The 26,457-nt window shown below is 41.7% G+C and overlaps 1 protein-coding gene across 1 annotated transcript in view; it reads right to left on the bottom strand.

The window, feature by feature from the left end:
* LOC124112127 (ras-responsive element-binding protein 1-like) overlaps window positions 1–26,257 on the bottom strand; it is a 60,684-nt gene extending 34,427 nt beyond the window's left edge. Inside the window, exon 1 of the mRNA XM_046472218.2 lies at window positions 26,189–26,257. Coding sequence (XP_046328174.2) covers window positions 26,189–26,231 — 43 coding nt within the window. The 5' untranslated portion in view covers window positions 26,232–26,257. The remainder of the gene's footprint in view (window positions 1–26,188) is intronic.
* Window positions 26,258–26,457: the final 200 nt, after the last annotated feature.

Raw genomic sequence — 26,457 nt, forward strand, 5'->3', positions numbered from 1 at the left:
GATTCTCCCTGTTGGATAACGAATACATAAAACAAACACTGAAACACATTATCAAGTCAGACCTGTGACGATCCAAGTTGGAGTTGATATTCAGCAACCCATGATTGTTGTAAGAGGCAACTAACAGGATCAGGTAGTCAGCCTCGCTGACTTGAGTCATGCATGTCATCATATCCTAATAGTATAGATCGATGCTCAACTTGTCAATCACTGGATTATCTGGTCCAGACTGGATTATTTACAGCTCATATAGCTGGAATAGCATCAAGCAATTATCCAACAAACCAGCAAAACAAGAACTTATGAGGGTTCAATGCCATGCTTCAGAAAGACTGAGACATGAAGATCTGGGGTAGAATAGCTCTTCAGCAACCCATGCTTGCCGTAAAAGACGACTATGCTTGTCGTAAGAGGAGACCAATGGGATTGGGTGGTCAGGCTCACTGACTTGGCTGATGCATGTCATCATATCCAATTGCGTAGATCAGTGCTCATGATGTCAATCACTGGATTGTCTGGTCCAGACTCGACTTATTTACAGACTGCATTCACATAGCTGGAATAATGCTGAGCGCGGCATTAAACAACAAACAAATAAATAAACAAACCACTCCCTATGAAATCAGAAAACTGACAACTAGGTTCCAAACTCATTGAGCACCACCGAGAAGCTTCTGATGTTGATCAATACAAAGGTACTATGCTGAGTACACACAGTGACATGAAACACCCTCTAATGTTGTTTACACATAAAACAATACAAACATTGAAGAATCTAATCATAAATCTATTAAATCCATAACTCAATCAAGCCTAATACCAAACCACCTTAAAAACAAATAATCTTCACCTTTCCCCTTCCTTGTAAACTTACTATTTTCATAAATAAACAATGAATACATTCATCATGGAAGACTTAATCAAAACAACAGTTACCGGCATGGATCTATATTTACATTCAATAAGTCCCTTGAATCAAGGAAGTAAAACACTCATTGTCTAATCTTATCTTGATGACCTCCAAGCTTTGATCAGCTGACCGGACTCAATACCCTTGGGTCCTCTCTGGCCAGGATTACCACATTGTTATGATCTGCTGGATGCCTGGGGAACACCATGAGGGGCAATCACTATGTCAACATAAATGAGTGCAAACTATACTACTCAAAAGAAGTTAAGAACACCCAATTTTCCATATTACTGCAGTTTATCAATCATGTCATGACAGTTTAATTATAGTCATATGAATGTGTTTTGAAACTCTTGAGTGGTATATATAAAATACAGGTTTACATAACTTATTTCTATAATTAGAGTTTAGAAATGCATCTCAATCCAATACTTCCTGCCACGCCCATCAAATTTGATGTAGTTTCCTTCTTAGTATTGAGACCAAGTAATCTTATTATCCATTCATGTTTGTTCATTAAGTCAATAATCTTTATCGGGTGTCCCCCGCAGTGATATTGCTGGAATTTTGCTGAAAGCAGCGTGAAACCCAACTCACTCACTCACTCACTAATCTTTCATCACTGAATACATCTGGACCACCTGGGATATCTCCACCTCATTGTTGCCGCACGCAGGCACGCACTCACGCACTATGTAAGTGCAATAATCTTGGACGTTAAACCCCATCTCACCTTACCTCTCCCTCCATCCATCTCCTTTCCCTCGTCTGTACCATGCAACAATCAGTAGAGATACCGGTTGTGAATGATGCTCACATAAGTGACCCCAACTTCCTTGTTGAGTCATCTTTATCAATTTATCATATCTTCATCTTTTTACAGCCAGCCAGTCCCTGGTCAGAACACATTCCTGTAGCCTCTGTTACAGATCCCTGAGTACATATTTCATAAAACAATCACATCCATTCTATTTGCAACCCCTTGTCTGCTCTGCCCCTTACACTAGTCCATACCCATCCCCTTGCCAGCTCTAGCAGTCTATACCCATCCCCTTGCCAGCTCTAGCAGTCTATACTCATCCCCTCTTCAGCTCTAGCAGTCTATACTCATCCCCTTGCCAGCTCTAGCAGTCTATTCTCATCCTCTTGCCACCTCTAGCAGTCTATACTCATCCCCTTGCCAGCTCTAGCAGTCTATACTCATCCCCTTGCCAGCTCTAGCAGTCTATACTCATCCCTTCTTCAGCTCTAGCAGTCTATACTCATCCCCTTGCCAGCTCTAGCAGTCTATTCTCGTCCCCTTGCCAGCTCTAGCAGTCCATTCTCATCCCCTTGCCAGCTCTAGCAGTCTATACTCATCCCCTCTTCAGCTCTAGCAGTCTATACTCATCCCCTCTTCAGCTCAAGCAGTCTATACTCATCCCCTTGCCAGCTCTAGCAGTCTATACTCATCCCCTTGCCAGCTCTAGCAGTCTATACTCATCCCCTTGCCAGCTCTAGCAGTCTATTCCCATCCCCTTGCCAGCTCTAGCAGTCTATTCTCATCCCCTCTTCAGCTCTAGCAGTCTATTCCCATCCCCTTGCCAGCTCTAGCAGTCTATTCTCATCCCCTCTTCAGCTCTAGCAGTCTATTCTCATCCCCTTGCCAGCTCTAGCAGTCTATTCTCATCCCCTCTTCAGCTCTAGCAGTCTATTCTCATCCCCTTGCCAGCTCTAGCAGTCTATACTCATCCCCTTGCCAGCTCTAGCAGTCTATTCTCATCCCCTCTTCAGCTCTTGCAGTCTATACCCATCCCCTCTTCAGCTCTAGCAGTCTATTGTCATCCCCTCTTCAGCTCTAGCCGTCTATACTCATCCCCTCTTCAGCTCTAGCAGTCTATTGTCATCCCCTCTTCAGCTCTAGCCGTCTATACTCATCCCCTTGCCAGCTCTAGCAGTCTATACTCATCCCCTCTTCAGCTCTAGCAGTCTATACTCATCCCCTTGCCAGCTCTAGCAGTCTATACTCATCCCCTCTCCAGCTCTAGCTGTCTATTCTCATCCCCTCTTCAGCTCTAGCAGTCTATTCTCATCCCCTTGCCAGCTCTAGCAGTCTATTCTCATCCCCTCTTCAGCTCTAGCAGCCTATACTCATCCCCTCTTCAGCTCTAGCAGTCTATTCACATCCCCTTGCCAGCTCTAGCAGTCTATACTCATCCCCTTGCCAGCTCTAGCAGTCTATGCTCATCCCCTTGCCAGCTCTAGCAGTCTATACTCATCCCCTCTTCAGCTCTAGCAGTCTATACTCATCCCCTTGCCAGCTCTAGCAGTCTATTCCCATCCCCTTGCCAGCTCTAGCAGTCTATACTCATCCCCTCTTCAGCTCTAGCAGTCTACACTCATCCCCTCTTCAGCTCTAGCTGTCTATACTCATCCCCTTGCCAGCTCTAGCAGTCTATTCTCATCCCCTCTTCAGCTCTAGCAGTCTATACTCATCCCCTTGCCAGCTCTAGCAGTCTATACCGATTCCCCTCTTCAGCTCTAGCAGTCTATTCTCATCCCCTCTTCAGCTCTAGCAGTCTATACTCATCCCCTCTCCAGCTCTAGCAGTCTATACTCATCCCCTTGCCAGCTCTAGCAGTCTATACTCATCCCCTTCTCAGCTCTAGCAGCCTATACTCATCCCCTTGCCAGCTCTAGCAGTCTACTCTCATCCCCTCTTCAGCTCTAGCAGTCTATTCTCATCCCCTCTCCAGCTCTAGCTGTCTATTCTCATCCCCTTGCCAGCTCTAGCAGTCTATTCTCATCCCCTTGCCAGCTCTAGCAGCCTATACTCATCACCTTGCCAGCTCTAGCAGTCTATACTATCCCCTTGCCAGCTCTAGCAGTCTATACTCATCCCCTCTTCAGCTCTAGCAGTCTATTCTCATCCCCTCTTCAGCTCTAGCAGTCTATTCTCACCCCCTCTTCAGCTCTAGCAGTCTATACTCATCCCCTCTTGAGCTCTAGCTGTCTATTCTCATCCCCTTGCCAGCTCTAGCAGTCTATTCTCATCCCCTTGCCAGCTCTAGCAGTCTATTCTCATCCCCTTGCCAGCTCTAGCAGTCTATACTCATCCCCTTGCCAGCTCTAGCTCTCTATTCTCATCCCCTTGCCAGCTCTAGCAGTCTATTCTCATCCCCTCTCCAGCTCTAGCAGTCTATACTCATCCCCTCTCCAGCTCTAGCAGTCTATACTCATCCCCTCTTCAGCTCTAGCAGTCTATACTCATCCCCTCTTCAGCTCTAGCAGTCTATACTCATCCCCTCTCGAGCTCTGGCTGTCTATACTCATCCCCTTGCCAGCTCTAGCAGTCTATTCTAATCCCCTCTTTAGCTCTAGCAGTCTATTCTCATAGAATTTCTGGGCTCGAGCCTAGCCAGTGGCTTTTACGAGTTATGTCCCTTCTATGTCCCTCCTATTGACCAATCAGATTCCACTTCTCATAACACTTGCATCTGCTTTAAACAAAATGGTGGTGCCCCATCAGCATGATCTGATTGATAATCAAGATCTATGTTGTAATAAACATTATAAAACGGGTCTTACTTCACCAAGTGCATCAAATCATGGGAGTACCTTGATTAAAAACATGTAAAGATTTGGAAAATATCTGTTGATGCCAAGTTTGAGTTACACATGCTTTGCAAATCCTACAATCCATCGAAATCTGCATAGCATTTTATGAAACAGATGTCGATTTCATGAGATGATTTTGATTGGACTGTGCATAGACTCTAAGTCCAGCCAAAATATAACTCCATAATTCTGAATTAGGAGCATTGGGGGTTTCTTTATTACTTGTACTTAACCTTACATACATTTGATTTATTTCAGGACAGCATGTTAGTCTAACACCTCTAATGCTTCAACAATTCACCACTCATATCTGTCTCACAAGGGCGACACAGGGGCGGTCGGGTAGCCTAGTGGTTAAAGCGTTCGCTCGTCATGCCGAAGACCCGGGTTCGAATCCCGACATGGGTACAATGTGTGAAGCCCATTTCTGGTGTCCCCCGCCGTGATATTGCTGGAATATTGCTAAAAGCGGCGTAAAACCATATTCACTCACTCACAAGGGCGACATTACCCAAAACGAGCTGACATCACACCCATTCAGTATTCACCACTCATATCTGTCTCACAAGGGCGACATTACCCAAAACGAGCTGACATCACACCTATTCAGTCTCCCTCCCCTGACCAAAACTACGAAGAAGTGAACCAGTCCAAACTGTCACATTGAGACTGACTAGGTCATAGTTCCTCAAGGCAGCCAAGAGGATTAAGACATACAGAGCTAGTCCCAGTGTTGTCAGTACTCAGTCATAGCCTCCATCCACCATCCCAGGCTTAAAGTGGGCTCGGTTCAGTTGCATGGTGCCAATTTTCATTACAGTGAGTGAATATTGCTTAACGCCGCATCAGCAATTTTGCAGCTCTTCGCGGCGAAAATTTTCATTACAGGACTCCATGTTGTAATTAAAGCCGTGTATGCAACTGGGACATTGTCTCTTTGTTATTAGAAAGATCACCAATTGTTAGGTTGATATACATTGAAGAGTTTGAATACAGAGATGTGTAAACAACTGCATCCATCTTGCTAGGACTGTCAATTTGCCTGAGTGTAGTCCCCCTTTAAAACAATTACAGCCTTAAATGTCTCCTAGTTGAACAGAGCCTAAGAATGGTTAAACCTGGTTCTCCCTCCCATTACTTATTTATCAGTACCTGAATTTACCAGAGCCCAAAGCTGTCCAAATGTACACTTGACCAGGCCTAAAGATACCAGCCACCTAGCCTTCCATCACATCCTCAAAGAGCATCCCACTGCAGACCAGACTGTACCCAAACCCCAGACTGCCTGACCAGATCATAGTTAAGCAAGACACGACTCCCCTTCCCTTCCCCCTCCCCAACCCCTCCCCCTCTCATCTATCCATCCATCTTCATTTGTCGTGTCTAGTCTCGCCTGAGTGGCCACTAGGTGGCAGGGTGCATCTCTGCCATCTTGTAACTCACACTTGAGATGCTAACGGAGAAGGGCACACCGGGAGAAGCAAGATGCCTTCTCTGCCTCCATGCTGCACGCAAACAAAGATCAGAATCTCGGCTTCCCGGACCTCCCAGGGTGGCTATTTGTCAAGAAGGGAAATGTAGAATTCCTCTCGGATAAATTATAGATTGAAGAAGTGCATTTTGTTTATACGGATCAGAAAGCCATTAACCTTACCGTCTATGTGTGACGCTGGTAAATGAAAATTTAATGCTTTTACAAAATTGAATAACAGTCTGTACACATATTCAGCATGGTATCCTTGCAAAAACATTTTCTTCATCTTATTCAGGAGGAAGTGGTGCATAGAACAAAGAAATCTCTTAGTAAATAGAACACAATTTAATTAAATCATCATTCGTGTTCAGTGAATAACTGATTGGACTATTGAATATAATTGTTCAGCAGGATTATGGCCAAAATGAAACCACTTTCCAACAAAATTAAAATAAGAAACTATTATCCTTTCTGCAAAATTTGCGTGCCTAACATTCCTCATATTCATGTCCTCATATTTTCATTACACAACAATAAAAGAGTTTATAATAAGCCTACATAATTAAATCCAACTGCAGTGCAAGGACAGAGAGCCAGACAGGAGAATGTGACAAGATGACAAAATTAAATACTGTTTTGTGACATATTTTTGTTTATATTAGAAACATGACATCACTGTTTTAACCCAATGCAAGATATTTGACATTCTGTATGACAGGCTACTTCATACTCATACAACAGTGTTCCTCCTTTGTCTCATTTCTCCATTTCAAAGCTTGATCTGTTCAATAATGACAAGAATGCAGATGTATGTTTTAAACAAACTGCACACCCACCTTCATTGAAACTCAACCTTTGAAATACGGCCGAGCTTTTTTGCTGAAGAAATCATCCCTAAGATAACGCCATAATTGCTGTCAGGCATGACAGGAGGGACATACAGATAGCATGATACAAGTTAAATAATACGCAGGGATTTGTGATTTACTGATAACAACCAACAGAAGACCACCTTGATTAAAATGGGAATCATGAAACATCTAGCTGTGACTCGAAAAACCCATCTTTTTGTTGCCGTGTACACAGCCCGGGCAGTAAAAACTTTATTCACCGAGCTGTGCTTTATATGAAAAGTCCCGTTACTTTTGTCAATGGGGAAATAAACCGCGAAGAAAACATCTTTGTTGTGGCGGTATTTATAGTGATTTCATGTTGAGGCTGGCTTTCTCATCGATGTAACTGCTACCCGGCTAACGGATCGCATTGTGCTCGCTGAAGCAAAACCGGCTTCCGTGGCCATGGAAAGATTATCTGCCCTGGGTAGAATGCAGCTCCCAGCCCTAATTGCCGTCATCATGGCTCGTCAGGGTGCTAGCACACACCACACATGCATGTGTATGCGATGAACCCCACTACGGCTTTGTTCCGCCAAACAACTGCCTCCTTAAGTTGGGGCACCTCCATCTATAGTCCGCCTTTCATTACCGTCTATTGAACATTTGCCAATGCTGCTTGGAGACTCTGATAACAAGCCATCCCATGACAAAGAACGGTGTATGTAATATATTGTGTGCGGTTAATCTTTGCTGATGGACATGGTAAAATCCTCTCAGCCGTCTTGTATAAGCTAAGGCCTACCCGTCAGCCGTTTGCCAATATGCGTTGTGTTGGCGGGTAGACTTTCACGAGCCCTAATCTCACGGTTCTAGATACAGCCTAGCATGTCTGGTTCTGACATCTTCCAAACAGGGTATTAAGTTCTTATCTCCCGGGTTCTCGCTGCCCTGCCATTTGTCTTAGTGACTGCTTCATATCGCGATGATATATCTCTACACACTTGTTTCTTCACAGGCTGAGTAATGAGGAACAATGGACATTCGAAAACTTAATAAAGTTTCTATATCATGCTTCAGAATAAAGATGGTGGATGGGGAAAACGGATCGCATGTGAACATATGATTTAAGACATGAGTGGGCGGACATTCAAGGGTGGGACTAAATAATTAATTTATTTGCTTTACAAATATGTTAATCATGGCTTGAACTGCAAAGGAAAATATCAACAGAAGCTTTTATTAGTGGTGGAAAATTTTGCTTGTGACATCAGGGAGACTGGCCTTATAGTCATTGTCTACTTCTTTACTGTTCCAGAGTATAAACTGTTAGGCCACTTTCACCTAGTTCTAATATTCACAGTCAAATAGCCACATGAAAAAGATTATCAACCTCGTTATCATTTGGGAAACTCTGAATATTCAGGCAGTGGATGTATGTGTGACTGATTATAATGTATTTCTTGGAAATAAAAATGATACAAACAATATAGAAGAAGAATTGAAAGAAATGTAATGTGGAATGTTTTCAAAGCTACTAACCTCCCCACTATCCTCCACCCTTTTCTATAACCCCAACCAAAACCCGTCCGTCCCCTTCGGTCACACGCCCTATTTCTATCACCCCCATCACCCCCTTCTATCATCCCAAATTTCACATTCTATCACTACCACCCCCCTCCATTTCTATCACCCCCAACTCCATCACCCCTCCATTTCTATCACCCCCACCATTTTCTATCATCCAACACCCCCCCCCTCTTCTGTCACACCTACCCCTTCTATCATCCAACACCCACCCTTTTCTGTCACACCTACCCCTTCTATCATCCAACCCTACACCTCTTCATTTCTATCATCAGCACCCCTTTTTATTGTCTAACCCCTACCTCTCTATCATCCCAATCCCACCCCTTCTATAGTCCCACCCCCACCCTCTTCTATCATCCCAACCGCCACCCCTTCTATAGTCCCACCCCCACCCTCTTCTATCATCCCAACCCCCACCCCTTCTATAGTCCCACCCCCACCCTCTTCTATCATCCCAACCCCCACCCCTTCTATAGTCCCACCCCCACCCTCTTCTATCATTCCAACCCCCACCCCCTTCTATTGTCCCCCCATCCCCCCCCCCCCTTCTTCTATCATTCCAACTCCCAACCTACATTTCTATGACCCCGCCCCAACCTCCTCCCCTCCAGGCCCTTTTATCCCCAACTTTGGACAAAGATGGCAGCCATGTAGAACACGCACCCCTACCCTGAATGAGACAGAGGATCAAGTGTACTGTATGGCTCATGGACAGATTACATTTATCATATGTGAGCATTGTACCCTCACATCCTGAAATGGTCTTAGCTATGGGTTACCAAATGTCAGTTGCCTGATTATAAGGCTCAGCTCTGGGAGATGTCCAGGCACGTTGGTCCCTGGTCCCCCATCCCAATCTAAACTACCTAGTTATGTGAGGCTATAGCTAAAGATGTATTGAACTAGCAATATTTGCCCAGCTAGGTCCCGCAATAAATACATTCTCCCATCGCCCACCAAGCTTGCAGTCAACACAAGCACCGGTAAATAAAACCTGATCAAACACCCCACTCTAATAAAATCAGAGCTGACAGTAAGTTAAACTTGAAACTGCATCCTGCATACCTGTTGCTAAGATACTCGACAAACACAAAACAATTTTCACACAACCCTTTCTTGCTTCATACACATGCTGGAAAGCCATCATAAATCGTCCAGCCCGCTCTGTGCTGGATAACTGTGACCCTGACGCTTAAAAATCGCAGCCATCATTATTCAAAATCGATTGATATGGTTTTTTTAAGCTGAGGGGTATCTAACGTGTAGTAAGCATTGATTCTGGATTGAACTTGTGACCCACGCTTTTCGGTGGTGCAATTCTGGCTGGATGATACGATAACGTACATGATGTTTGAGGACAGACAGAGGACACAGGAGGACATATCAACGACAAGGCAGTCATGGACGAATATTAGATGAAAGAAGCTTCACCCCACATTACTCGCTTTCCATTCAACACACAAGAGGATACGTTAGTCATTTGTGCCTCAAACAGCAATGCGTAACTGCATTGACAAAACTCGCCGAGGAATATGTACAGACAATTGTGTTGTATAGCATGAATAAACATGATAAATGGAGAATAAACATATATCATCCATTGAATATTGGAGTGCAGCTATCTTATTGTATGGAGTATCAGTTGCCACCAACATTTCTTTGTACTTCTCCACAAGGAGGTGTCCCAACAATGATGACTTTACGAGACGCGCTATTTTTTTATTATTTAATGGCTTTTGACATGTTGGTTTTGATTAGTTTAAACATGCTACGCATGCGTTTATATCCAACGCGGCTGAAGTAGCTATATATATAAGATGAGCACTAATTATCTGTAAGTATTAACCATGTATTAATTTCCCTATATTCAACTTTATCCATAAAGGCTCAGACTAAAAGTGGCAAACTACAGTGAGTGAGTGAGTGAGTGAGTGAGTGAGTGAGTGAGTGAGTGAGTGAGTGAGTGAGTGAGTGAGTGAGTGAGTGAGTGAGTGAGTGAGTGAGTGAGTGAGTGAGTGAGTGAGTGAGTGAGTGGTACTTAACGCCACTTTTAGCAATATTCCAGCAATAACATCGGAGGATACCAGATATGGGCTTCACACATTGTACCCGGGAACATAAACAGCGAGACCATGTTAATGTGGACAGAATTCCCAGAGAACCAGGATTCAGACCCAGGCTCACTGTATGCTTACATCAAGGAGAAAACAGGGGCACACACCATTTTCACAACCCAGACTTTGATGCAAAAGAAACCAGTTGCAAGAGAGAGAATTTTTGCATGTCACCTTCTTTATGATGAGGAACACCAGTTCGGAGTACATGCATACATCATCAGGTGAATGAATGTTTGGGTGTACAGGGCAGATATACATCCAAAAAGAAGGAAAGTTATAACACAACAAAGGTGGAAATATTAACAAGCGAAGCCAACAGTTAATTAGCACTGATTGGTGATTAGCAAGGGACAAATAGAAGCCAGGAGTTAATTAGAACAAAGGCCAAATAGAAGGCCTTCTATTAATCATAAAATGCTCATGAACTAATTTAACTGTCCCAGACCTTTTTCTATTTTGTTTGGCTTTATCTGTGATTATAAAAAATAAAACTAATAAATTGACTTATGGAAAAATATGACCCAGGTTGACATTAGGATTTATATTCTCTACCCGATTAACTGATGAAACTACTGTGGTGAAGATGTGGAGGTGTATATGGACAACAGTCCCCATCAACAATCATGTGCTCATGTCACTGCACTTAATGTTTTGTGACCAAAGTCCATATGTAGACCCAGTCTGACGTGTGTGGGTGCAGCTTGCACATTCTCTCAACCTGGGCTCGGCCTGTGTGCAGCTAGAGTACCCTGAATCCATAATCACCCTCCATCAATCTACCACACTATAGTCCCTAGCAACCAACTGCCACACTATAGTCCCTAGCAACCAGCATAATGTGCAGCCCACAGTAACACCGACCACGAGGCGGTGACAAGCTGGCTGGCAGGCGGGCGAGTCTCCCCTCCCGATGGTACAGCAAGTCACTTCACGTACATCAGGGGCATTGTGGGAAGAGGACGGGAGTGAGGGGGCTTAGTTGTAGGGTACTACATGCACGAACCACTTCACCGGCTCTCAGCTGATAACACTACATGGTGTTCCCTGATAATTGATTAACATATACAGCGATGGAAACTAACAGTTTTAGACCACTCGTCCTTATAATGATAACATATAGCAAAACCCTAAAAAGGACAAATTTCTACTAGTCCTAATGACACCTTAACTATTGGGCAGTTTGGCAAGGACAATATGACTCAATAAGCGCCAATTTGTAATGCTGATATATTCATTTCAAACAATTGTAGAACAGACAATTGGTACATATATTAAATGTATTGGAAAAATATTTGACAAAAATAAATGTACTGGAAAAATATTTGACAAATATAAATGTACTGGAAAAATATTTTACAAAACTAAAAAAGATATAATCTAAGATAGAAGATATACCTTGTGTAAAGGATAAATGAATCATTCAGAATGTAAAATAACAATACTGTTGAATGCTCAAGTGAAACCTTGTTTTGAAGTTCAAGGGACTATGGAAAATGTCTTGAGACCAGCTGTGGGTAGACATTGTGGAGTTACTGAGATTATACAGTGACATCATCTCAAACAACATCTTGAATTAAAGGAGTTCCACTTAACGAGATTTCACTGTATATTATTTCTCACAACATTTTGATTATACTGCAATGCTCTACGTTAATTTGTCCCGGAAGGTTTATGAATTATTTCAGACAGCATCAGCAGGGATACATTGAGGCAATATTGACACTAAAAATGGTTGACTTCAGAAAACAGTGTTCAATAGACTGTATTAATCAATGGCATCAATATACCTGATTTGATGTCAAAGCGACTCACAGGGCAGAATGGAAGTAGATCCATATTTGTTGTTATTACAGAATACATTCATCCTTCTGTACAAGTGACAGAGGCTGCCTTGATCCTGGGCCTGCCATCACTAAGAGTGAGTGAGTGAGTATGGTTTTACGCCGATTTTAGCAATATTCCAGCAATATCATGGCGGGGGACACCAGAAATGGGCTTCACACATTGTAACCATGTCGGGAATCGAACCCGGGTCTTTGGCACGACGAGCGAACGCCTTAACCACTAGGCTACCCGACCACCCCGCCATCACTAAGATGCAAAGGCAATCTTAAACTACCTCTCGTTCAGACAAAACTGAAGGAGTGAGGGAGTTGGGTCTTACTCGTCTTTTTGCAATATTACCATCACATCACGTAGGGCTGGGACGGGTAACTTGCGTACTCGGGTCAGGTAGGTACTGAATAGGACCCGGGTACCCACAAGACTACCCGGACCCATGGTTAGTCACGTGATATATTGTTTCATGACAAAAATTCACAATATAACTACATGGTGACACGACAATTTAAGTCTCGAATGTTCGCATTTCTTCATGACTATGAACATGTTCCTTCTGACTTATATATGTTTGAACAAAGCTAAAACGTCAGTCAACTTCAGTGTATGCATGACCACATCGTTTTATACGTACGTGTATCTAAATACCTTCTGCCAGGGCTACTGTCAAACTATTCCCAATTGGACATTTTGTATCTATCTCTTGACACCAACAGCCGGTACCCGGGTAGGGTCGGGTAATAGGGGTGTGGGTACCCGGATAGTAAAATTGGACTCTAACAGGTCCAAGCCCTAACATCATGGTAGTTTCTGTAAATATAAAACTGTCTCTAGTTCTATAACTGCTGAAAATGGGCTTCACACATTGTACTCATAGGGAATCAAACCTATGGTGTGAGGAGCAAATGCCGACTTGGGAGTGGAAAAACAATTAAGAATTCTTTTTCAGAATGAGCCATCTAGTATGGTAGGATGTAGTTCCTGAAACAAAGCTTTTTTGTATTATGTCCTCACTCCCGCCAAACAGCTATCCTTATCTATGAAACTATGATACTTAAACCTTAAGTGTTTGTCAGCCACAAAAAAGGAATACTTGGTTCTGGTTACATGCTAGAAAGATTGGAAAAACATTTTCTCTTAAAAAATCATAACAGTAAAAGCTAGTGAACTCCCAACTACTTGAACTCACTGTAACTCTGTAAGACACTGTGTGCAGGTGTGATTGTTGTTTGACACCTCACACAGCACTATTCCAGCTGTATGATGGCAGCCTGTAAATAATCAAGTCTGGGCCCAACAATCAAGTGACTGATATCGTGAGCAATGCTGTCAGGGTACAATGACACGCCGTCAACCACGTCCCCGAGCCTGACCAACCGATTTCTTTGGTCGCCTCTTACGACAAGCATAGTGGCCTCTTATGACAAGCATAGTGGCCTCTTATGACAAGCATAGTGGCCTCTTACGACAAGCATAGTGGCCTCTTACGACAAGCATAGTGGCCTCTTACGACAAGCATAGTGGCCGCTTACGACAAGCATAGTGGCCTCTTATGACAAGCATAGTGGCCTCTTATGACAAGCATAGTGGCCGCTTACGACAAGCATAGTGGCCTCTTATGACAAGCATAGTGGCCTCTTACGACAAGCAGAATGGCCGCTTACGACAAGCATAGTGGCCTGGCCTCTTACGACAAGCAGAGAGGCCTCTTATGACAAGCATAGTGGCCTCTTACGACAAGCATAGTGGCCTCTTACGACAAACATAGTGGCCGCTTACGACAAGCATAGTGGCCTCTTACGACATGCATAGTGGCCTCTTACGACAACCTAATGGCCTCTTATGACAAGCATAGTGGCCTCTTACGACAAGCATAGTGGCCTCTTACGACAAGCAGAATGGCCGCTTACGACAAGCAGAGTGGCCTCTTATGACAAGCATAGTGGCCTCTTACGACAAGCATAGTGGCCTCTTACGACAAACATAGTGGCCGCTTACGACAAGCATAGTGGCCTCTTACGACATGCATAGTGGCCTCTTACGACAAGCATAGTGGCCTCTTACGACAAGCATAGTCGCCTCTTACGACAAGCATAGTCGCTTTTCCCAACAAATTAGGTTGCTGGGGACAAATTCCAACCCAGAAACCCCTGTGAGTCTAAAGACATTGTAACAATATGAGACTGATGAGACTCCTTCAGCCATCTGCTATAACACCAGCATCCAGCCCATCAGGAACTACTGACAGCTCCATACAGAAGAAGTTTTATTCAATCATCCACAAGATTTCGAAACAACACTCCTGTGAAAATATGGATTTGAAGTGGTCTTCACCAACCCATGCTTGTAATAAGAGACATCTAACTGGATTGGTTGGTCAGATTCGCTAAATTGGTAGATGCATGTCATCGCATCCCAATACCGTAGATGGATCCCCATGTCAACCCCTAGATTGTTAGGTCCTGACTTGATTGTTTACAGATGGCCATCATATAGCTAGAACATTGCTGAGTGCGGCTTTAAACAAGAAACAGACATCTAACAACCCCGGTTCAATGCTTCACCGACTGATTGTTTACAGATGGCCATCATATAGCTAGAACATTGCTGAGTGCGGCTTTAAACAAGAAACAGACATCTAACAACCCCGGTTCAATGCTTCACCGACTGATTGTTTACAGAGGCCATCATATAGCTAGAACATTGCTGAGTGCGCCTTTAAACAAGAAACAGACATCTAACAACCCCGGTTCAATGCTTCACCGACTGATTGTTTATAGAGGCCATCATATAGCTAGAACATTGCTGAGTGCGGCTTTAAACAAGAAACAGACATCTAACAACCCCGGTTCAATGCTTCACCGACTGATTGTTTACAGAGGCCATCATATAGCTAGAACATTGCTGAGTGCGCCTTTAAACAAGAAACAGACATCTAACAACCCCGGTTCAATGCTTCACCGACTGATTGTTTACAGAGGCCATCATATAGCTAGAACATTGCTGAGTGCGGCTTTAAACAAGAAACAGACATCTAACAACCCCGGTTCAATGCTTCACCGACTGATTGTTTACAGAGGCCATCATATAGCTAGAACATTGCTGAGTGCGCCTTTAAACAAGAAACAGACATCTAACAACCCCGGTTCAATGCTTCACCGACTGATTGTTTACAGAGGCCATCATATAGCTAGAACATTGCTGAGTGCGGCTTTAAACAAGAAACAGACATCTAACAACCCCGGTTCAATGCTTCACCGACTGATTGTTTATCTGAGCAATGGTTCACCTGGGATTAAGTGAGAAGTGTTGGGATAGTCAAGGAGGATTTATTTTATGTGCATCAATAAAATGTTTAGGTTGGCAAAACTTGGTAACCCAGAAACGAACAACTTTTTTTAAGACCTTCTCAAAAAAAGCAGTGACAAGGATGATTTTGCACAATCATCACTTTCACATGGTTTTCAGTCAGCTTTACATGTTTTAATAACCATGGTAACCATCCCAAGCTGTGGATACTGACTGGAAACAAAATGCAATATTAGTTTCTTTTCTCTTTCTGTTTAATTTGAAACAGGGAATGGAGAATGGCAAATGAACAGTGGTATAAGGGGATAGTGACTGTGGGTATGGTTTTACGCCGCTTTTAGCAATATTCCAGTAATATCACAGTGGGGGACACCAGAAATGGGCTTTGCACATTGTACCTGTGTCGGGAATCGAACCCGGGTCTTCAGCGTAACGAGCGAATGCTTTAACCACTAGGCTACCTGACCGCCCCTATAAGGGGATAGAAAACAAACACCACAAACAGAATAATTCAATGATTAGTTGATTGTGATTCACCAATCATAAATTTCTAGATTCTAACCAATTCATATATATCCTGAAATTGAGAATTTAGGGCATACTATGCAAGTCAAAATGAAGTTAAAGAACCCAAATGTTTCATATGACACGACAGATTTTAACAGTCAAATAAAAAAATTGGGAGGATTTAATGATTGATCAAAAAGAAAATTCTGCGGTAAGTAAAATTTTCTGCAAATCTTTACATGATTATGGAACTGACTAGGATACCCCACTATCCCCATACAAAATAGAAATCTTTCACAAGATATACTGGATGTTCTGAGAAATAGTGTTGTGTGTTAAAAATATTGTTTGCTCTTCATTCCTAAAAATTTATTTTATGCCTTCGGTGCTGACTAAAAATATTATTTATCTCAAACAAAAATTGCAAGGGCCAAACGAGAACAATAAACAGTGGGTTTCTAGGTTGTGACGTATTTGTACATCTTCAGTAGCTAAACTGATACATGCATCTGTGGTTTTGTATCCTCCATGAGGAGAAAGGCTATGAGAGTCTGTGTTATCTATGCTGATTCCCCTTTAATATAGGGCCAGAGTGTTGTTGATGGGGTAAAAAACATACAGTCAAAGCCCTCCTTAATGAGGTCTCCCTATCAGCTGTCTTAAATATACATCCAATAAACATTGCGTATATGAACGTAATTTATGAAAACATTGTAATGTCAAGTTGGTGAACTGGTGCCTCCTAGCACCTGACAGTAATTTAAACATCATGACAATGAGTGAGTGAGTGAGTGAGTGAGTGAGTTGGATATTAAATGCTGCAAGCGAATTGCATCGCCTTAGTTGACCGGGCCACCCGTGCCCCTTTTGAGTTTATCATAGGAATATAGATTAAACAAATACAAATATATATTAATACCAAGATTTTTCAAATGTTTTAAAACATCTTTCTGTAAAACGCATTAACTTGAGTTTTAAAGAATCAATTTTCACAAATGAACGACAGCACCTCTCAAATTGTGCCTGTCTCTCACAAAAAGAGTGTGGGAATTTTCAATACTTTTTTGTAAGAAATGCATTGATTTATATCATTTTCATTATCAATTCCATTAGTGTAACATGCAAGGCAATATTCAACTTTAATTGAATACCAGTTAAGAAACATTTCAGAATAAAATATTGGCATTTCCATGAAGTGATCAAACCTTTCATCTTACAATATCTTGAAACACTAACCTTCGGTTTCTTCACTCACCCTTTCACTCTTCCCAAATAATAAAATATGCAAATTATCTGAACAGAAAAGTACCCTCGAGGACTGAACAGAATATCTTGGCATCTAGCAATTATTAATATCCTTCATCATCGACATGCCTGAACAAGAGTATGACATAACATAATCTCTGAGATGCCAAGTATGTAAGCTGCCAGAGTTAGGTAAGAGTATATAAAAGTAACACTAGACAAGGTCTGAATACAGGTATGCTCAACACTAATGGCCCCCACCCCACCAGCAAACGAGTGGCTTCTATTCACATTCAATCACACTTATCCTCTCTAAAAGGTAATCTTCTCAACTTAAAAGAATGTGACCATGCTTAGAAAATAATTTTTTTTGATAACTAGGATATTTCAGATCTACTGAATGATCATGACAATAAAATTTTCTGCTAAACATTATAATTCTGCCAAGATGAAAAAGCTGTGGATCTCTGTGATCTCCTTTGTAGAAATAGGACTTGAAGAAGCTACAGCCAGTGATACATGAGGTATTGACCATGTTATTTCACTCCCTGACAATGTAACATTGTAACAATGTTGTAGTTTTTCACTCTCAGTCCTGTTATACTAGGGAATATTCAGAGAACCAAAGGCCATGTAGGACAATGTATCACAAACTCAGCTATCATAGTAAATTATGATATTGATGTATTTGATAATATTGTATCAGTATTCACATTGCCTGGTTGTATGGAGAAACAGCTATTCTATGGTGTGTCAAACTGATAGCACATTTGCAGAAACCATATCAATACAGATTTGAACACCAAATCAATAGGAATCACGGTTTTTAGGAGGGGGATAACCATTACACATTACCATGCATTGCAAGCTGCAAAATATGATGTGTAAACTGCCAAAGGTACATTTATATAAGAGATTCAAATAGTCAGGTTGGTTTTCTGTAAAATACATAACATTTTTGAAAGCGTAATTTGTGACCTCATACATCTCTCTTCATATATGTTTGATTAAAAAGAAATTGGTATGATGTGCAAGAAGTTTGAAGGTCTGCAAGAAGTGCAATACAGATGGTATGATGGTACACACTTCATACGTCTTAAAGTCTGTTGTACACTTTATTCATCTTAAAGTCTGTTATACACTTTATTCATCTTAAAGTCTGTTATACAAGTAATACACATAAAAATGTGTCTTATGAATTTGTTTTATGCACTTTTGTTGAAATTGGCCTGGTACACAAGTTGGTATGATTTAAAACAAAATGTCTGGTCAACAAGGAGTTGGTATCACATATTAGTTGTTGCAATAGTGTACAATTTACTTGTTTGCTGTTTTACATAACAATAATCCAGTCATATATATATATATATATATATATTTTGTAAGGAGGTTTTTTTTGTAAGTAGGTTTTATCATCCTGACACTGATGTCTGCCTATGAACGAGGCACAGTTAGGAGTGAGTGAGTCTGGTTTTACTCCAGTTTTATCAATATTCCAACGGAGGACACAAGAAACTGCTTTCACCAACCTGCACCCATGTGGGGTACCTGGGCCTTCAGTGTGATGAGCAAACACTCTCACAACTAATCTCCTCCATCACCCCACACTGTTCGGGAATCAATCTAAACACTGAGGGTCACGATAAGAAAGAATGTGTAATTAAACAAAACCTGATTCTACCCAAACAGCAAGAAGTCTTAAAATAATACAATAATCACTGATTTTCAGGCCTAACTCTCCAAATTGAATTTGATTGCAAAAAGATTTAATAGAACACTTCAACTCTTTTAGTAATAGTATTAATTCAGTCAACACAAAAAAGGTTTTTATTTATAAGGACCCTGACTTTTCAATTTAGGCCCTTATCATGAAGCCAGCCAGCAAGTCAGAGTACCCAGTGTGTCCGTGATGTACCTACCCCATTTACACAGTCGAGGACTGCATTATAGCTCCACGGTGTGAAAGGATGAAATGTACGGATGTCTATATACGTGTTGGCTGATATTTACATTATGTGTGTGGCAGTAATAAATGGGGGAGAGGAGGTCAAAGTTTCATCAGGCACCGTTAACAACCAGCCCAGGGTGAGGCATTCAAGATCAATTCATCCACCCAAGATTGGATGACGGTATCGATTAGGAAAGGTATAGCAGTTGGCAGACTAAAAACTTCCTTATTACAAAGTCAATATTTCTAAATACTGATGGGTTAGCTGGGAGAACAATAACGCGAAATCCGACCCGTGAAATCACGCAAACACATCACTCAAAGCCATATAAAGAGGAGGAAAACTACTGAAAACGGTTTTTCATCTCTTCTCAGATTGTGGTATTTGGTTCAAAACTGCTTTGTTATCAAGACGATACTAGATGATATTCATACATTAACATCGGGTGCCTCACACCAGGCAACCGTAACAATAATACCCAACAGGTATTTCCCACCGCCTCTGATGACTCAATACAGATTATTTAACCATGCATCACAAAGAATAATTGGAAGTAGAAGAAGGAATTATATGCCTGAAATCGCAGTACGACTTGCAAATCACCTTTGATGATAACGGTAATCTTTTGTGTAGCTTCCCTTTCAAAAGGGGTGTTGTCAGTGTATGAATTTCTAGTTCAACAAAGTACATTATACTCCTTATTTAAATTGTTAATACCGTTACTCGAACAATAGAAAATTGATGGATCAGGATGGTGTTTGACTTCAATAACAAGTCATGATAAAGGGGTCACTAGAGCAGAACACTGCTGTAACGTTCAAGAATAAAGTTATATTCATCCTTGGTACAGATTTCCGTGTTTCACACTCATAAATTTTCCTAACTTATCCCCAAACATAGACTCATGCATTCATCACTCATAACCCACTCACATTGTAACCAATGGTTTTGAAGATTGTTTCTTCGAGAAGCCTTAAAATTGAAACTTTTTAAGTTCCTATCCGTAAAAAAATTTGGATATGAATATCTAACACACAACACTTAAACTAAAAACAAGCTGAAATAGGTAGTTTTCATATTTTCTTAAAAGAACAAAGACTGATGAAAAAGTCTATAAAGCTTTGACATGTTCACTTATGGAGCAGGTATGGGATTTAATGCTGATGTTGTACACTTGAAAGAGCATAAAGGGATACATACATAAAGACATGGTATAAATCTAGTAACATCACAACAGAACAAATCATACAATACATCCCTGAACAATGTTGTACAACATGTGACACACTGTTCAATGTTTCCACTTGTTGCCTTTGTCTGTATTAGCTACAAGTTGACTGGAAAGTTGATGGTCAACTTAATATGCAGCTGGTACTCATTCAAGATATAAATGAGTTTGTTCATAAAGAAGAATGTTTGTTGTATCTGTGGTTGTTTTCATATATATTAATATAAACATTCGTATCATTTCACCGAGTGTATTGTAAGAGTGCTATGTGATAAAAACAAGAGAGCTTGAAGAAATGGTTAAATAAGATTATATCTAAAAGCACAATAAGCAGCTTTAGGTGAGTGAGTGAGTATGGTTTTACGCCGCTTTTAGCAATATTCCAGCAATATCACGACAGGGGACACCAGAAATGAGCTTCACACATTGTACCCATGTCGGGAATCAAACCCGGGTCTTCGGCGTGACGAGCGAACGCTTTAACCACTAGGCTACCCGACCGCCCCAGCTTTAGGTGAAGGATGCCTTTTATTATGAGATAAATCAGCAGCTGTTATCTTCCGAGAAGGACAACTAGAGGAAACATAAAGGTGGTACTGTTTGCTTTTCTATTTCTAGCTTTTTCCATCTGAAGTCACTGATGGAATAAAACCACAAAATTATCTTATCAAGCCAAAAAAATAATAATGTTCTGATTAGATTTAATTCAAAATTAGCATAGATAGGTAGGCTTTTTAAAACCAAAGAAACCTACAGCTATATCGGACAACTGCTGTAAAGGTCGCAAGTTTAGTTTCTCGTGTCCTCTTTGTTGTCTCAACTATTGTGATTGCCATGGAAATTAATTAGGGTCAGCACCTTAAATGAGGCTCGGTCTGGAAACAATTAATGTTTTTAACATATTTTGAAAGAATTTAAAAGATGTAATTTTTAAGAATTTGTTAGGTTTTAGTCCAAAACAGAACCACATCAATTCCGTATGCCTTACAGACTCTCGTACAACCGTTTTTAACTGATGGAAGCCAATCTACAAAACATATCCCCTAAATAAGTCCTCCATTACATCCACGCTGACACACAGACAATGTTTATTGTAGCCACTTGTCTGAGAACCAGCAACATGGGTCTGCCTCCTGGCTGGCTGGCCGGCGACGGACAAGATAGAGAAGATAGACGGCTGCAGCGTGTAGAGTCACAGATGTACGCCGTATTATCAGTCCCGCCAAGCATGATAAGCACACCCACTACCATGTGCTGTATTCCACGCTAGCCCATCTCACTGAGGCCATCTGCATCTATGTAGGACAACATCCTACAGTCTGCTATCTTGCCATAGATGGCTAACAGAAGGAAGCAGCATTGTTTAAGAAATATTACAGCGAGATCATAATATTCACAATATGGTGATTCCATGTAGAAATTTCTACTTTGTTACATACGCATAACAGTGGTCAGAATCTATGATATTAAATATGTAATCTAAATTACAATATGTTTACTATTATGTTTGGATATTATTGTTCATGGGTTAGGGTGATGATGTAGTGGTTGGAAGTCTCATTCCATCCAAAGTTAACGATTAATTTTTCACATACTTATTTCATATTTTTTCATAATGTGGGTGAGTTGGGTCTTATGTCGTTTTAACAACATATTCCAACAAAATCACAGCCGGGGGGACATAAGAAACTGGCTTCACACATTGCATCTATGTTTGGGGTGGGGAGGGGGGTGGGAGGGTTGGACGGGACTGTCTTCAGTGTCAGGGGATTGAGGGAGAAATTGGGATAAGGTGGACGAGTTAGTAAGCGTTCATGGTAACTGATGTTTTGCAGAAATTCAGCCACTTCATTTATAGTTTCCTTCGACCTGACTGACATTGTATAGGGCTGTTAATCTCACCATACAGCACTATACAGATGCAACTTCAATAACATGCATTACAAGATTACAATGAAACATAATTGTTAATTACTAGTACACATATCTTTAATAATAGTGTTCATACCAAATCACTAATTTATTATATAAGACTTGTGATGATCTGGGTTAGAATAGGTCTTTAGCAACCCATGCCTGCTGTAAGAGACGACTAACGGGATCAGGCTCATGTTATCAATCACTGGATTGTCTGGCCCAGAATCAATTATTTACAGACCTCTGTCGCATACCTAGAATATTGCCTAGTGCAGCGTTATACAACAAACAATATATTATATATAGTCCAGCCATATCTTCATCCCAACCCTGACTAACAAATATTACAAACTACAAGACTTGCTTTAGATTACATAATCTCCTTCAGCCACATCAAAGATGTTTATTCAATGATTTATCGACAAGTACACTCAGTGCACATGTAACCGATATTATCCTAACAAACATAGCTGCCTCTTTTCAACCAACTCCTACCCAGAGCCTACCTCACCACAACACTCTACCCCTTACCTTCTCAGCCTGTCCCTCCCCACAAATACAGTACTTCCTACACCCCTACCCCCCACCACAACACTCTACCCCCTACCTTCTCAGCTTGTCCCTCCCCACAAACACAGTACCTCCTACACCCCTACCCCCCACCACAACACTCTACCCCTTACCTTCTCAGCCTGTCCCTCCCCACAAACACAGTACCTCCTACACCCCTACCCCCCACCACAACACTCTACCCCCTACCTTCTCAGCTTGTCCCTCCCCACCAATACAGTACCTCCTACACCCCTACCCCCCACCACAACACACTGCCCCCTTCCTTCTCAGCCTGTCCCTCCCCACAAATACAGTACCTCCTACACCCCTACCCCCCACCACAACACACTACACCCTACCTTCTCAGCCTGTCCCTCCCACCAATACAGTACCTCCTAACCTCTCAACGTAGCCCTTTCATCCCTACCTCCCCCCCCTCCAATACAACCCTGTCCCCATCCCAGCTCCTACCCAACCCTCCCCAGCCTACCGCACCCTGTCCACTCTCTTCCTTCTAATCCTGCCACATCTACTTCAGTCAACCCATTCATGTCCTACCTTCCTCCCCTAAACTCCAACACACCCCTCCACCTCCTACCCCTGCCATCCCAGCCTAACCCCTCCAGCCCTACCTGCCTACTCCATATCTACCTGTCCTCTATTCCTGAATCTTCCCCCCTCATCATCCCCCCTGCTTACCCCCCCCCCCCAATCCTCTGTCCCTGAACCCTCCTTCCATCAACTCCCTTCCATCAACTCCTTTGCATCCCCTAAGAAATCGCTACCTCCTACCCCCCCCCCCCTCCCCTCTCATCCCAGCCTACCCCCCCCCCAACCCCCACCCCTCCCCCTACCCTCTCATCTCAAAGCAGATCCCAGCTTATGGTGGTGGCTCGACTTTGCCAAATCAAATGCAAACCTCCTTCTGATAATAAACTGCTTCATGATCGATTCTGATTGGCTGTTGCTAGGATATCAACAAACAGGGCATTCTTTGCTTCCTTGATGACTTGTGAAAGTAGATGAATGATGTGTTTATAGGGGAGAAATTTAAAAAAACACTTCATTACTCCATTGCAAAATCAATAAAGGAAAGTCTGAATCACCAAAAGGAATGATTTTTTTCCTGAGTGAATGTAATTGAATACTTAAAAGTCAAATAAATGCTCAAAACACAAACATCAATTGGGTCAAATACGTTCTGACTTAAGAAAAATGTACTGATTAAGAAACATAAACTAAAGTCATCTTCATTAAATAATTTATACATATCATCGGAATAATCTGTTTGAGAAATAAACCTTTTCTCAGTATTTCCAAGCATATGTAAGTTTCGGCCTCTGTGCACAACCATAGTGTTAGCCACATAAATTATATTTCTAACGGTGAATTTCAAGATGGAGGTTGAAGAGTAGGGGCGTGATGTTCGACCATCTCCACGCTAAGCTTCTCTAGCCTCTATCAGCTGAGACAGGTCATATAAATCTCAGGGAGTTTTTATTGCAACCCAGAAACTGGTACTTGAAATGATTTAAAAGGATGAGGGTCAAACTCCATATCAGGTTACATCAGAACCATTTCTGTACATACTCAGCGTGGATTTGCAAAACCTCAATGCTTGCACACTATGCATATACATGGGTAAACAACACGCTGATGTGTGAGCATCCGGGGTCGAGGGGTATGTTTGGGGAGACCGGGAGATCATATCATATCATGACAGCATCTTGAATCTTGAATTTGTTTCTGGTCTGACTGAATTATATATAATTCTTTATAGTAATCAAATGAAGAAATGAAAATTTGACAATATAGTTAATTACAAAAATCTACATCTATCACAAAGACTTAGGAAAATCTGTTTTTTAAAAACAAAGAATCCAAAACAATGCAACATTATTTGTTTGATTGGTCAAAAACAGTTTGACAATTAATTTTCCCTCACGACTTGAAATCATTTAAAAAATATTTCATTATATCTTAGAGCAATTTATTTCATAAAAATCAAACAATAAATTTTACATCTATATTTTTATTTCGAAAAAAAAGTTTACAAACAAAAAGAAAATTAACAATAACCATGCTATGTAAAGTCCCATATTTGAGAAGATTAAGGAACATATTCATAGCTGTGCCGGGAGACCATGATGACATGATAAAGAACCCTAGAGAAAAGGCCTAGCGTGGAGTCATCGGCTCACGAAATGCATCTACGACCATCCACGCCTGGTAGACACCATTATACAAAAGGTAATATCTGGACACATGCCAAGATTGTCATTGCTTCCTGAAATAACTTGTCTGGGAGATAGGACCTCACATCATTACCCACGTTCAGGGTGCCAGGTAAATAAAAAAAACTAATTATGTTCTCAAGCCAATATTAGTCATGTTGACTTTTATTAAAGTTTTATTTGAAAAAAGCATCTTAGCAAATCTTAATTTTGTCTGAGTCTGTCTGATAAGCTGGAGCCAGAAGATGGATAGCGTATATTGCACTGAAATATGATTCAGGGCAGTGCATGGCGCGATGAAAGGACCCGTCACTCAAAGCACAGGAAATTAAGGAGGATGCAAACATCGTAAAAGTGGGCAGCCCCGATCGGGGTATTGTAATATGGCGATGTGAATATTGACTTTGTGCTTTACGTGAAAAGTGATAAATGGTACTGGACGCAAAGGCCAACCCCGTACATCACATCCCTGAGAATTGCCTGGGTGGGCGGGGTGCATACCCAACCCCGGCTACGGAGAGTTGATATCACCTTGGCAACGCGACACCGCTCACCTTCGCTTAAACATCCATGCTCAGGACTGATGCTTCGGTATTCTCAGGATCATCATGTTCATTGCAAATAACATACATGCGATCAATCAATCAAATCATGAACAAATCCATTCATAAATCACTTATAAGAAACTTTGTGACAAGTTCAGTCCGCCAACCTGACTTCGGAGGCCAGTCCTGGCCTGTACCCAAAGATGTTCGAACATCAACTTCCCTATGAAATGAATCAACGAATCGAACAAACTGTCTCCCCACATCATCAACAAAAACATCATCTCTGACAAATACAACAACAGTCGTAAAACTATGACACACCTGAATAAAGTATATTACCTGACTTGACAGGCCTCGGGTTGGCCTGCTTGCGCCGTGACATGATGCTGTCGGCAAATGCTAGCTTCGACTGTCTATCAGTTTCATTCCGTGTTACCTCTGGGCATGCGCAACATCTCCCAGCATGCAATTTCCTTACCTATAGCAGCCGACAGGTAGGGGGATCAGACGACAAGTTGGGTTTGGGTGCTGGGTGGCCCAGAAAACTCTGACTAATATTTCAAGTAAACCAAAGTTCGGCCGAATATTTTGATGCTGGAGGTTTTAAA

The sequence above is a fragment of the Haliotis rufescens genome, unplaced genomic scaffold (assembly GCF_023055435.1).
Source record: "Haliotis rufescens isolate VD_foot unplaced genomic scaffold, xgHalRufe1.0.p SCAF_17, whole genome shotgun sequence".
Lineage (NCBI taxonomy): Eukaryota > Metazoa > Mollusca > Gastropoda > Lepetellida > Haliotidae > Haliotis > Haliotis rufescens.